This window comes from Falco naumanni, chromosome 8 (genome assembly GCF_017639655.2).
Source record: "Falco naumanni isolate bFalNau1 chromosome 8, bFalNau1.pat, whole genome shotgun sequence".
Lineage (NCBI taxonomy): Eukaryota > Metazoa > Chordata > Aves > Falconiformes > Falconidae > Falco > Falco naumanni.
In genome coordinates, this window is record NC_054061.1 from 56,801,366 (window position 1) to 56,814,335 (window position 12,970).

The 12,970-nt window shown below is 40.6% G+C and overlaps 1 protein-coding gene across 26 annotated transcripts in view; it reads right to left on the reverse strand.

The window, feature by feature from the left end:
• LRRFIP1 (LRR binding FLII interacting protein 1) overlaps positions 1-12,970 on the reverse strand; it is a 111,992-nt gene that overhangs the window by 43,559 nt on the left and 55,463 nt on the right. For 9 of the 26 annotated variants that reach the window (XM_040602819.1, XM_040602817.1, XM_040602800.1 and 6 more), the window contains exons 3-7: positions 12,713-12,730; positions 8,742-8,789; positions 7,062-7,106; positions 6,479-6,529; positions 1,547-1,594 (exon numbers count right to left, since the gene is read on the reverse strand). The exons of 11 other annotated variants lie outside the window; for them this stretch is intronic. In XM_040602819.1, the coding sequence (XP_040458753.1) occupies positions 1,547-1,594; positions 6,479-6,529; positions 7,062-7,106; positions 8,742-8,789; positions 12,713-12,730 (210 nt within the window). Of the gene's footprint in view, positions 1-1,546; positions 1,595-2,727; positions 2,955-6,478; positions 6,530-7,061; positions 7,107-8,741; positions 8,790-12,712; positions 12,731-12,970 lie in introns of those variants that run through there. 6 more of the 26 variants (XM_040602793.1, XM_040602796.1, XM_040602803.1 and 3 more) reach the window with 5 other exon arrangements.

The following is a 12,970-nucleotide window of genomic DNA, read 5'->3' on the forward strand; positions in this document are numbered from 1 at the left end:
AATTTATTTTTACTTCATTTATTTTTACTTCTCCATTAAATAATGAATTTATTTAATGGAGAAGTTGTCTCATCAGTATTTTTATTCTAACCCCACATGGAACCCACCTTCACTCCCTGTATTTAGACAGCTAGGCAATACAGACTCCTGTAGAACTCTTTTTCTCCTTTAAAAACAGATGATGCTGCCTTAGATGCAAGAGACCAGAGGAGATCCTTCCCAGCTGTCTCGTTTTCTAACAGTTATGTTTCAACTAACAGTGCATTTCTTTTACAAGAACATCTTGCCCAAGGCTTCACTTAATGCAATGTAGAGACACAACCAAGAGCCATGAAGTCACATCTAATGCTTTTCCTTTATGCCCTTAAATAATTACCCTGCTTAGGGAAATTAAGTTGAGTTGACGAAATTAATTTTCTACAAATCCAGGTTAACTGTTTATCACTTGATTTCAGGCACTTCTAAATGTATTTGCCCTGTATCCTTCAGATTTTAAACTGAAGCCCCATAGCTCAGGTCATTTCCCTTGTCTCTATGACCCATCCTCTCCAGCACGCATTTTTGAATCCAAATGCTCCAGACGCTCTTAAAGAACAGGGTCAATTTTATCGGACCTTGCTGACCTTTGTTCTACGCTACATTAACATGTTAAGTATCTGATCATAACCTTTATGAAAACTAGAACAAGGACAGTTGCATCCTGGGGAGGCCAATACATACAGATTTTACTTGTCCCTTCATGTGCAACTGACCCTATTCTTTTCCATATTTTCTTCTTGCTTTTAACAGATGCAGAAAATTTTCTCATTGCCATTATCTCCATTTATACTTGTAACATCTTTTACTTTAGACTGTGGCTAACCCTTCTTCTTCAGGCTTCCTCAATCACACATCCAACTTCCATTTCTCAGAAAATTCTCTGCTCATTTCCAATGTACTGAAGAACCCCAACCCGGCCCAGCAACCTCCTTCTGCTATGAGTAGCCCTCCCTCTGCAGTAGCGGTACACCAATTTGCCCCATCTTGTCCGCTCTTTCCCTCCCTGGAATTGTTCCCCATGAGATTCACCTAAAATCCTGACTGCGTAAAAGCACATTCTCTTTTACTTTCCATCCATTTCTGGCTTTGTGGTGCTTTAAGTAGTGCCCTACTTGTACAGGTGCTAGTAAGGCACTGATACTACCTAGGACTACCTTTAAGAAAATTTGCTATACTACATATATATTCTAACTACCTTCATGAAAGATGCAGTCTTTACTACATACCTGTTCTATTGGTATCATGTTTCTGCGTAATGTTAAAGCTTAGGTTAGGTTTTGAGTTTTTCAAGATGCTCTTCATGTACAACACTGACATCTTTGAATTATACCACATTTTGCAGATGAAGTGATGCTCAGTATTCTCACAGACATAGTCCCAATAGTTATACCGTATCCTTGACATTAGGCTGGTGAGCTCTTACAGCCAAGAAACTTCATGTATTCTTTGTCCTATCACAGCAGTTTTGTATGCAAAAACCGCTGAGACAGTCAGTCAAGATACATACTGCTTTGGAGTAGTTCTTCTTTTTGGTCCTCTCATTCTCTAATCCAGCCTGCAGTGAGATTAAGAATGCAGGATGAAAAGATCAATGAGTTTATGTGCACCCATCCATAGCCAAGCATGCATATCAACATGCAAAAACATCAGTCCAGTTTTCCTCCAGCTCTACACAACACGGCTCAGTGAGCACAAATGAAAAAAAATCAAATCTCAAACTCAACTGACCATTTATTAAAGAATATTGTTAAAAGTGATGATAGTGCTGTTAAATTTAGTAGCCACAGTTAAAATCATTCACGCTTGCTGGGTTAAGTCAATTAAAAGAGCTACCAGCTGTCTACACTTACTACATCAATACATCCATGCAAAATCCAAATGTGTTTGAACTATTTCTGTATATAGGTCGCTCACAAATAGATACACTGCATTCCTAATGTGAAATAGCACAGGGAATGAAGGAGAGTGAAAAAACTAGAGTCTGTAAAAAACTGCTCTCCCCAGTTTGCTTTCTGCAGATCTGAGACACCTCTATTTCAACACAGTGTTGCCACAAGACATCCCTGCTGATGGTACAAGGAAATTTTCTTTAAAATTAAGTTTGAAGTCCCAATCCTCATTCCCCCTTCCGCGTCCTTTTTGTTTTTTCCTAGAGTCAGCTTCATCTCCAACGTGTTCAATGCAAATAGTTGCTCTCCTCCTATTATTACTTACAGAGTTTGATTTTGTCCTCCAAAGCAAAGCTGACAGCTCAATACACAAGCTGCAGCTTTAGTAGGCAGAGTATTTGTCCTGTCACTCTTCCTAGATCTATTCAGAGCGAGTTTGTGTGAGTTTTATTCTTTTTCAGATTTATGCTGAAATAAAACCAGACATACCTGGTCAAACAATGGACAGACAGACTGTAACAGAGAAAGTCTGTTAGGGGAAATAAAAGCCATTCTGCTCTGTCGTAATGGTAGCTACTGAACTAGACCTAGCTTAAGTCCCTCTAATCATTCAGCGATTTTCATCTGAACTGCGTCAGAACAGCAGGCGAGGGAAGCAGTATTTTCACATCACAGACCAAAAACTGCCTCAGGATTATTTTAGATCATCCCTTATCTCAGTCCAACTATCACAATTCATGTTAGTTTCTTCCTCATGATTAGTTTTTAACACACACTGCAACTTGCAGACTATTCTCACCACTGGGTAGGTGCTGGCATATTCCAAATGAGACTGTAAAGGCATGAGAGGAAAGAAAAATCAGAATACAAAGGAAAACACTGAAGCAAGTTACAGAAATCAACAGAATCCCCCAAAACAAAACAAATAAACACAAACCTCCAAAACAAACAAACAAAAAAAACCCAACAACCAGGCACAGCAATATAAATCACAACTAAAGAACTTTGATAATGCAGGACTTCTTGCACAAAGCCAGAAATCAGGAACCTTGAAGCAAACACAAGAAGGAAAATGCACAAATTTCATCATGAGTGATTAATAACACAAGAATATTTCATGCTGGATGGTGTCAGAATAGAGACAGCCAGCTGAGAAGTGGGAGAACAAGGACACCTGCAGTATAAAAGAGACTAAAGAGTCTCGAGTGTCTCAACAAACACAGAACGATGTTACTGAGCTTCGCTAAGAAAAACTGCACGATAAAGAATCAAGCTAGCAGAACTTCTGAAGAGAGGGAACACTTTTGATGGGTTCAGGATGAGCCACAGAAAAAACTATTAAAGATGCTCTTTCATCACAGCTGAAGATCTGCTGGCAGGAGTCAGAGATGCACTCAAGCTAGCATTATATCAACACACTAGGCCACAGTTTACAGTACAGTCACAGCTATGCAGCTTAAATCAATTGCTAGCCTGGTCTAATCAACATCTCAGGTGGTTTTGCAGTCCATATTGATGGTTGCTCTGCCAGATGCATCCGGGCCAGCTCCCCAAAAGCTAGCTCAGCAGATCTCCGGTGCCTGCAGTACAGACAACCACTTAGACAATACTCTAGGAGAAAATCCAGAGTATAAAACCCACCCAGATTAGGAGGGTGGTAAAGTTTTAGGGAGAAAAGGATTTCTGAAATAGGCTCATTTAATTGAAAACTTCTTGTACAGAAAAGCAGCAACCCTTAACACCACCAGCCTCTCAGTGCTATGAGCCCAAGTGCCAAAGATGCAAGATCGGTTTTCAGAAATTCAAAGTCTTGTAGACCAGTTACAACGGCATCCTGCAGCGATGGAGGGAGAGCTTTCAAATATCCAGAACAAGAAGAGCATTCAGAATTCTCTGACTAGTTTTATAAACCCTTTGTGGACACAAGGCAATAGCTTTTGGTGCTTTCTTCATGCTAAAATAGCTCAGAAGCCAAACTGAACCCTACTCCTCAGAGATAATTGTTTAGGTTGGTCATTGTGGGTTTTTTTTGTTTTGGGGGTTTTTTTTGTTTGTTTTTTTTTTTTTTTTTACTTTGTTGTTTTGAAAACACACACAGCAAGAGCCAAACCTTTACAAATAGCCAGACAGAGATGTGGTCAAACTATTAAAAGCATTTGCTACAAACCCACACTAGGTAAAATGACCAATGCACATACTATCAATTCATCATGAATAAAGCTACTAAAATATGTAGAAGGGCAAATTTCAGTTCAGACTAGCAAATATTTAGTTTCTTCTACAATCCCAGTGACACTTGGATCAGGGAAGGAAGCTCTGTCAAAACTCTTTTCCTGTGCATGCCTAAGTGTCAGCTTGCATAAGATACTCACCGAATGCTACTTTATGAGGACAAGTGGGAGTCTGTGCAACATCACTAGAAATACCAGCATAAAAAGTTTCAACCAGATCCTCCTGTCAGAAAAGGACATTCTTTGCAAAAGTATTAGGTATTTATGGCCCATCCCATGAACAGCTGGAGGCTGCTGTTGACCAGACCACCAGTGGTTATTGCAGCCTGAAGGCATGCTGGCAGCCCAGGCTGGCTGCTCCACAAAAAAAAGGTCAGAGAAGCCTTCTTCTCAAGGGATGGTGGGGAAGCAGAACACAAAGCTTCTGCTGTTAAAATATATGATCCTTTGTTTCATTGTTAAATATTACAAAAACACATCAAAAGGAATCAGTAGTGGTTTTCCATGAACAAAAGGTGTTTCAGACGAACAGAGCTCCCGCTGTAGAGTACTGTGCCAGTGTGCCTGCATCTTGCCACATCAAGGGGCACACAGTTAAGGCCACGGTTGAACAACCCATTTGTATCATAATCACCTTCTAAACAGAAAGAATTGAAACTTCAACTGATTTAGAGGTTTTTTTCCCCCTCCAAATACACTTTCATAAACATGCCCAAATCCAAGTAAAATAAACATCAGGTTTTGCATTCATCCATGAAGATAAGCTTCTCCTCATCAAATCTTTGGAGCTTTAAGGCACCTTCTGTCTTTGAAAGGCACTCAAATAAGTTTGTAACCTTAAAGAATAAAAATTTCAACAGCACTTCATAAGTAGCAATAAAGATTCCATTAAAAAAAGGGAACAATGCAACACTTAAAAAGTGCATCTTGTGCTGTCTTACAGTGAACACTATTAGGATCACTGAGCAGGCTCTGCAGTAGTGGTTTTTTGGGGTGTTTTTGTTGGGTTTTTTTCCCTACTTTTCTTCATCTTCCAGATTCTTTCAGAGGTATATCAGGTGTTCCACTCAATCCTGTTCTTTTGGGGATACTTTTTCAGGAAAACAAACAAACAAAAAGAAGTAGTTGTTCTAGCCTAGGTAACTATTAGCAAATTTTTAAAGAGGAAAAAATCCCCAAATTTATGGCATGAAGTCTCCATAGAAGCCAGAAACTAAGGATTACAAATAAAGGTCTTGCTATGAATGATATAGGTCTTGCTTGTTCTATAAAAATAGAGCTGATCATCCAGCTTAACCCACATAACTAGTGCTACTAATAAGTTAGGGACAACATCAGTAGAAGAACAAATTAGTAGAAGAACAGATTATTCTCAAATACAACAGTTTTAGGCACAATGACTCCGTAACAAAAACTAGTTGCAGCTGATTCACATCCAGGACTGTGAGAGCTTCCTCCATAGTGCTGTTACAGATTGTTCTGGTTTTGTGGTTAGCTGAGTGCTTCTCCATAGGTCTCAGAAGCCATGAGAGCTGATGTCTCCTGAAGACTATCAACACATGCCGAGACAATAGCATTAACCATTCACAACTATTAAATCGCTTAAACTGCCTTCACAGTTACAACAGCTGACTGTATCTATGCTAGAATGGAGTGGAGATTTGTACACATGTATTATCTGGAAAAATACCGTATGGATATTTTGAGGAAAAAAACTGTTTGAACTTTTCCTACAAATGAGTACTGGTGCACTACTACAGCAGTCTGTGCCCTACTAACCCCTCCCTCCACAAAACTCAAGTCTGCAGATGAACTTCAAGTATCTCTAAAGCAGTTTTCAAGAGAGCCTTCCCCTGCCATTCAAAAGCACTTATTCTCACTGATAATTTCTTTTTGCTTTCCTGAGCTAATAAACATTGTTCATGGAGTAAGCTAGCACTTCCTCTTCCCAAATTCTCAGTATCAGTAATAAAATGTGAGAGCTTACAGTGTGCCTACAAAAAATAGCTACATCTACCAAGGTTTTGGCTAAGTACTTCCTGCAACAGTAACAGCGAACAGCCTTTACCAGAAAGGTTTCTAGAGAGTCACATGCTCTGCTGGTGTTCCTGCACAAGCGCACAGCAATCTGACAATTCCCCTGGTTGGAAGAATTACTGACCTACATGTACTCAACAAAACCCCATATGCCTTGGACATGGAATATGTCAAGACCTTGGAAGAATGATAATATCAGAGTATTATAACCAGTCTGGTGGTACAGGGGGACAGCAACATCAGTATACACACATGCACACTTAAATTGTATAATTTACCAACCCTCAGGCTTCCACGGCTACCCACTGACATGCGCTCATCTTCATCCGAAGCCTACCAAAAGAAAGTATAAAGACAAGAAAACAATGAAAAGAACACAAGTAACAGGCAGTGAAGTAAATGCTGATGACTTTGATGTGACAGAAGGAAAGAAGAGACATACAAAATAAACGTCTTTTAAAAGAATCACATTAAAACTGTAAGCAGATAGTAAATGAAATCATACCCTGCCCAATAAACTGTCAAGCATTTTACTACAGGATGAATGACAAGCTTGCTTGGGAGCTCCCTGCTCTATGCTCTTGGCCCACTGTCTGAATAAACAAACATTAAACACTCCAAGGAGGTTATTTCCCCACCTTCCACTCCCTGCCCCCCCTTAATTCTAGCACATTTGCAAAAACTCCCTGGGCAGAGTGACTGGGGATAGGGCAGAGAAGTCAGGAAGTGGCTTTGGGGTTTTCACTTGCCTGGGGTGGGGAGAACTTGTTTTGTTCTTTCTTTTAAAAAGCAACTGCCTTATACACGTCTGTTTTCTTAGTTTGAAATGTCTAGCTAAAAATAAAAAGCAAAAATATATACTAACCGAGGCATTCCTTCGGGCTCTACGGGAATAACGCTCACTGTCTTCCTACCAAGGCAGCAGAGAAAAAAACCAGAGTGAAATGTTGAAAGGACAGACACACCACAGTGCTTTCAGAAACACACAGTGAACTTCAGCAATGTTTAGGAGTCAGAAAGATTAAACCAAATAATGGAAGGTGACACCTTGTCAGGTCAGAAAACGCATTTTTCCCCTCATTTGTGATCCCAGCTTGCTTCTCCTCCATTTTATGCTGCTACACACTTTCATTACTTTTGTAGAAAACCGTATGCAGTGACACCTTTATTTCTATCTCAAAAAATGTTTCAAGTGCATCTCTCTGCATCTGGGTATCAGCATACTTACAGTGCTTTTGTAATTGGGCTTTCCAGTTTGCAGTCCTTCCAAATAAATCTCAAAAATCTTCTGCTTGAAATAACGTGGCAGGACAACAGTGTCTCTCTAGCGTATCCCAGAGGGACAAAGCCCGGCCCCTTCTTCCAGACCAAAAACATCTGTGCCCTGCTTACAGCCTCTGTGACACACGGCACCGCTGCTTTGTGCCACCCAAAGGCTGTGTTAATGCTGGAAATGCTGTAGGATGCGTTGTGCTTCAACAAACTGATTTTAACGAACTCATTTTACATGGAATTTAAAAACAGCAATAAAACCCGAGGGGTGGGGGTGGGGGCTCAACATTGTAGTTAAAAGATTCCACGGGTTGAATTTATTTCTAAGCAAGGGAATTTCTAGCAAGGTAGAGCTAAGCTCACCAAACAAGGACTTGAAGAGACTTCATGGCTTATTGGTGAGATCAGAGCATCCTGGAGGATGGCTGGACCATATGGCAGCAGGCTTTCAAGAAGGCGTAGAGCAAACTAGCATTTATTCCAATTAATTACGAAAGGCCAAGGAAGTCAGGGAGTATGAGAAGTTATCTTCCACACTGGAAGCCAACTGTTCAGTTTTGCCTTTTTCAGTGTGCACCACTCAGCTTGTAGGGCAAGGCCACAAACAACACTTTTCATGTGTCATCACTGATAAGCGATTTCATAAACTTATGTTTGAAAAACATTTGGAGCCACTGTCTTCCAGCTCTTTAGCAACATCTTGCACTTGTATCACGGGTGTTAAAACAGTCAGATGTTGCTAACGGCCAAGTCCGTATCTGGTATCAACTGGCTTAGCAAATCATGAAATCCAGGACATCGTATCACCAGAAAAAGCGAGCACTGCCACAAGAGCAGTAATAACATACTGAGGAGTACCCTTGGGCCAGTTAAGTACAAAGGTAGCTGAAGACGCAAGGATAAAACTTGCCCCAAATTCACCTGAAGGCAGATTTGAGAAAACTCAAATTGTAACAAAAAACACAAATAGTAAAATGAGTACATACATTCCTTGTACCACAAGTAGTTTTAACGAGAGTCTATATGCTAATCTAATGTTCAAGTGAAGACAGAGGCCTGTAAAAAAAGATGGCTCTATCCAAATCCCTACCAGTTTTAAGCTGATCAAAAGCCACGTTTCAGGTATTGATGCAGACTGCAAGAGTGCTTGCAATGACAGTGGAATTCACATTTCCAAAACATGAAAATACCTACTTCGTGGGATTTCAAACTCTATGAACTATATGAAACTTCAACACGTAAAAGCTGTTTAGCTACGTTGATGAAGGCCTACCATCCATTGCTCGATGTCTCCCCATTTAGTATCCAGACCATAATATTTCTACAGACAGAAAAGGGAAAAAAACAGCATTTAGATGAGAAAGGCAAACACAGAACATTTAGACATGCATTGCTGGGTTCTGGCTGAGCCACACAGCTCCACACACACAAACATGCCAGGGAAAAGCCATGCCAAGTGCCACCAGAGCCCACCACAGCATGTGCCCAGGAAAAGCTGCCCAGCAAAGGAAGAGGGGCCTTTGGGGTACAGCCGGGGTACTCAACAGCTTCTTTCTCAGCAGTGCAAGAAAAAACCAGCAAACCAAACAACCAGTGCTGTGGGGACAGGAGCAAGGAGCATAATGAGTCTCGAATTCCTGACCCATTTAAGTCAAGACTCATTACAAGGGATCTGAACGCAGAACACTTTCAGGACGAAAAATGCTGTCAAATCATGTTTACTGTACAGATTTGTCAAACGGGGAAGACAATGTGAATACAATACAACTAACCTCTGTGCATTCTTATTCACTGTATTCAGAATGCCCCAGAGCTCTTTTGCAGGGCATGAGGCTTTTTGCCTACAGTTCAGGCATCTTGACAGTGGTGGTATCACCAACAAGGATGGAAGAGGACATGCTTCACCAATGCAGGCAAGACTGGAAAACTGCATTTTAATACCAAATGCCATGCATTTTCTTAGTACGCTGTGTCTTCTGAACCATTTTTCAGTTCACAGTTTCTTTGCACAACATCAGAAACTTCCCAATGAACCTGAATTTCCACCAGACAGAAAACTGTTCAAAGATCCACAAGAACTTCTTCCTCCCCAAAGACATGCTTCAAATCTAGTCTCAGGAAGTCTGCATTTATAATAGTGACCATAACATTTCTGTGTGAAGGACAATCACCAGCTTAAAGTACAGTCAATCACCAAATGGAAATCCTGCTTAAGGAAGCATAATACGTATATAAGAAAAATTGAGATTATGTGCTTTGAGATTCATGTATTTGTGGGAAAACAAGCCTGTACTTGCCAGCTTTCCTAGAGACTTGAGGAGGTAGGAGAATCAAGTCAAAACCTTAGGTAACAATAAAATAATCAGAAACCTGTATTGTACTGTGTATTTAGAACTTGCTCAATGGTATTAACGTAATTTTACTTTCACCATTTAAAACCTCATTCACCGTTTATTAATAAGCTAGAAAAAACAGCTGTGTGCTCTTTGATACTGTATCAGTTTATTCCCACTTCAGTGTTCTTCCTCAAACAACAAAATTATTTTCATTAAGGTCATAGCCTTACTCATCTTAACAGCTCTGGAGAGAGGAAAGTCTGTTATGAAATAGAATAGGCAGCATGATGCTCATTTACACATCTGGGATAGCCCAAACTGTACCTTCAAACACTGTCAGCTTTGGGGTCAAATAGGGAAAACGCAGGAGCTCACAGCAATCCCATTTATTAGGAAAAAACATTAGACTAAGTTTTAGGCCAGCGATTTGAAAACAGGAAATAAATCTACTGCATTGCAGATTTAAATACTATGCAAACATCTCTCTCAGACAAGAAAGAGAGATGATGATTCAACAAGCTCTTTAACCACATTCCTATGAGAACAGGAAAGTAAGTATTCCCCTCTGCCTTCCCTGCAAAGCATCCTAGTCTGTGCTCAAATACATCTACTACCCCTATACAATGCCTCGCCAAATTGCACACAAGTGAAATTTCTCCCTTAAACTACATTAGAGTGCATGACAGGAACGCTGTTTCTTCAGGCATTACACACCTCCTCAGCAGCGCTCAGACTAGTTACTTCCAGGCAGAAGCATAACGCATACAACAGCCTATTACAAAACTCAGTTTTACGCACATCACATCCTGAAAATGACCCCCGAAAACTGTATGAACCCCAGTTGGTCAGGATTGTGTACGTGATCAGAACCTACAGATTATATGCTTTATAATAAATTAGGTCGGGTAGAGCCTTATTAGAGGCTTCCCCTTCCCCCAAGGGATGTATAACTTTTTCCAACACTAGAAATCGATTTTACAAAACACACTGAAAATGGAGAATCCTTTCTCACACATAGGAAGGATCCAGAAACGTGCCAATAATATTATGTAAGGTCTGCTGCTTCCTTTTCCTGCCCTCTGTTCTCCTTACTTTCTGACATGGGCTTCTGAATTCACTTTTGCAAAAGGGAGATAAGGAGATACCTCTTAAAAGTCTTACATCACAAATTCCACTCACAGTCCTTTCCTCCACCATTTAAAGTTACACATCTACACGCTTAATACCCCAAACAAAAACGTTAACGAATGCAATTGCCTTGAAACTATTTTTAATTCATGATCGTTTTAACGGCACATTTCACACTGGACCGAACTGGCAGCATTTGAAGTCTGGAGTATTTTGCCCCTTCAGCCACTTCCCATTCCTTTCTCCTGTCCACTCCTCTGTCTTGCCCCGGGGGCCTGGTTTCAATGGCCGCATGGGTTAAAGGAAGAAGTGGTGCTTATCCAGTCATTTGGGTTTTAGTTAGAAGCCTTTGCCAGACTCATGTTCCCTTCTACCCTGAAAAGTGATACTACAATTAAATAACTAATGACGTTAATACCATTGAGAGAGAATTCCAGATCAGATTTGCTCACTAAGTGGCAGCGAAACTGCTAGACTTGCAAACTTGCCATGGGATGTTGTCAGGATAACCCACTTATCTTCTCATCCATGTCAGGACACCAACAGTAAACAACCTCCGTGTCTCCCATGGGACTGTGTTTGTACCAGAGGATTAAATTAGTTCCTATAAAGGAGATTGATAACAAGCCTGTTGATCCACGGGCAGATGTTAATTTCAGTCACTCTGTACACAGTCAACTCCACAAATGAAAACAAGAGTAAGATGTATTTGTTGCCAAATTGATGGGGTCAGGATTAAATACCAGAGCACATGATTTGAGTAGCTGTCTTCATATACATACACACTTAAAGAGGAGAACAGCTTTTCCAAGAAGCACATGCACTGCTAGGTCAAGAAGTGAAACATGCAGTTAAGGCAGCTGGAATAGCAGAACAAAAACAAACAGGCTGTGGGTTTATGAGACATTTAACATTCAGCAAGCAATAAAAATATCTCAGGAAAACACAAATATTCAATAAGGCAGAACATGGCAAGCTTGAAGAAATATATGCTTTTTTCCTCCCTGCAAGGCGTGTTTACAGTTATTTCACTTTCTAGGTAACACGTGGTTCACATAGTGGAAGTATAGAACAGCCAAACACCGTAACACAAACCCAAAAACTCTGTTACATAGCAAGTGAGCTCAGCTGGAGCGATTATCATCATCATCTTTGCCATTATTTAGAACTATGAAAAGGAAATTGGGAGGAGGGAAGAGATCAGGACATTAAACTCAGGTGAGAGAGGATTAAAGAACACAAAAGCATTTATAATGCTTAGGTCACATTGGAAGAAAGGCCGTACAGTTTGTTTACCAAAAGATGATCAATTCAAACACAGCATACCTGAATGACTTCAGTAACTTTCTGCAAAGTCATCTGAAAGTCATTCTTCCTGCTGGCACCTGTTAAAAGCTTGCCCAGCCTGAAATATTTCCAGCAATACTCTTGGCCTTCCACACCCAAATGTCTGTATGGCTCTTGGCGACATGTGGAGCCACCATACTCTCCTATGACTGCTGGTCTGTCAAATTACCGTTCCACTTACTGCTTATTCCTTGCCAAACAGTCTGTAACAAAAGTTATATTAAGTGCCTAACCAGACACAATTTATACAGGTCATCTTCCCCCACTCCCCTTTATTATCCACCCCACAAGACTATGGGAGGAAAGGGGGGAATTGCTTGGAAATACAAAGCCTGCTGTGCATCTTCTGTTCTTTAGAGGTTTTTTTCAAGTGCTAGCAACACTCACAATGTGGGAACACATGCAAACAAGAATGAAAGAGAGCAATCCCTACCTTCTGAACTTGATAGATCTAGGGGAAAAGGGAAAGGAAAGAAACAAGGAAACAAAAGCCAGTGTGAATGAATAAATAGCAATGCAATGTTCCATAGCTCGTTCCAGTGGGGGGGGGGGGGGGGGGCCAGGAATCATTTATACAAAATATGCAGCAAAACACGAATACAAAAATGTGCACATTGAAGCCCTATAGTTCGGTAGAACGAAAGCAGCATTTACATTCCAGGCTCCCTCCATGTGCCCAGCTGCCATAGAG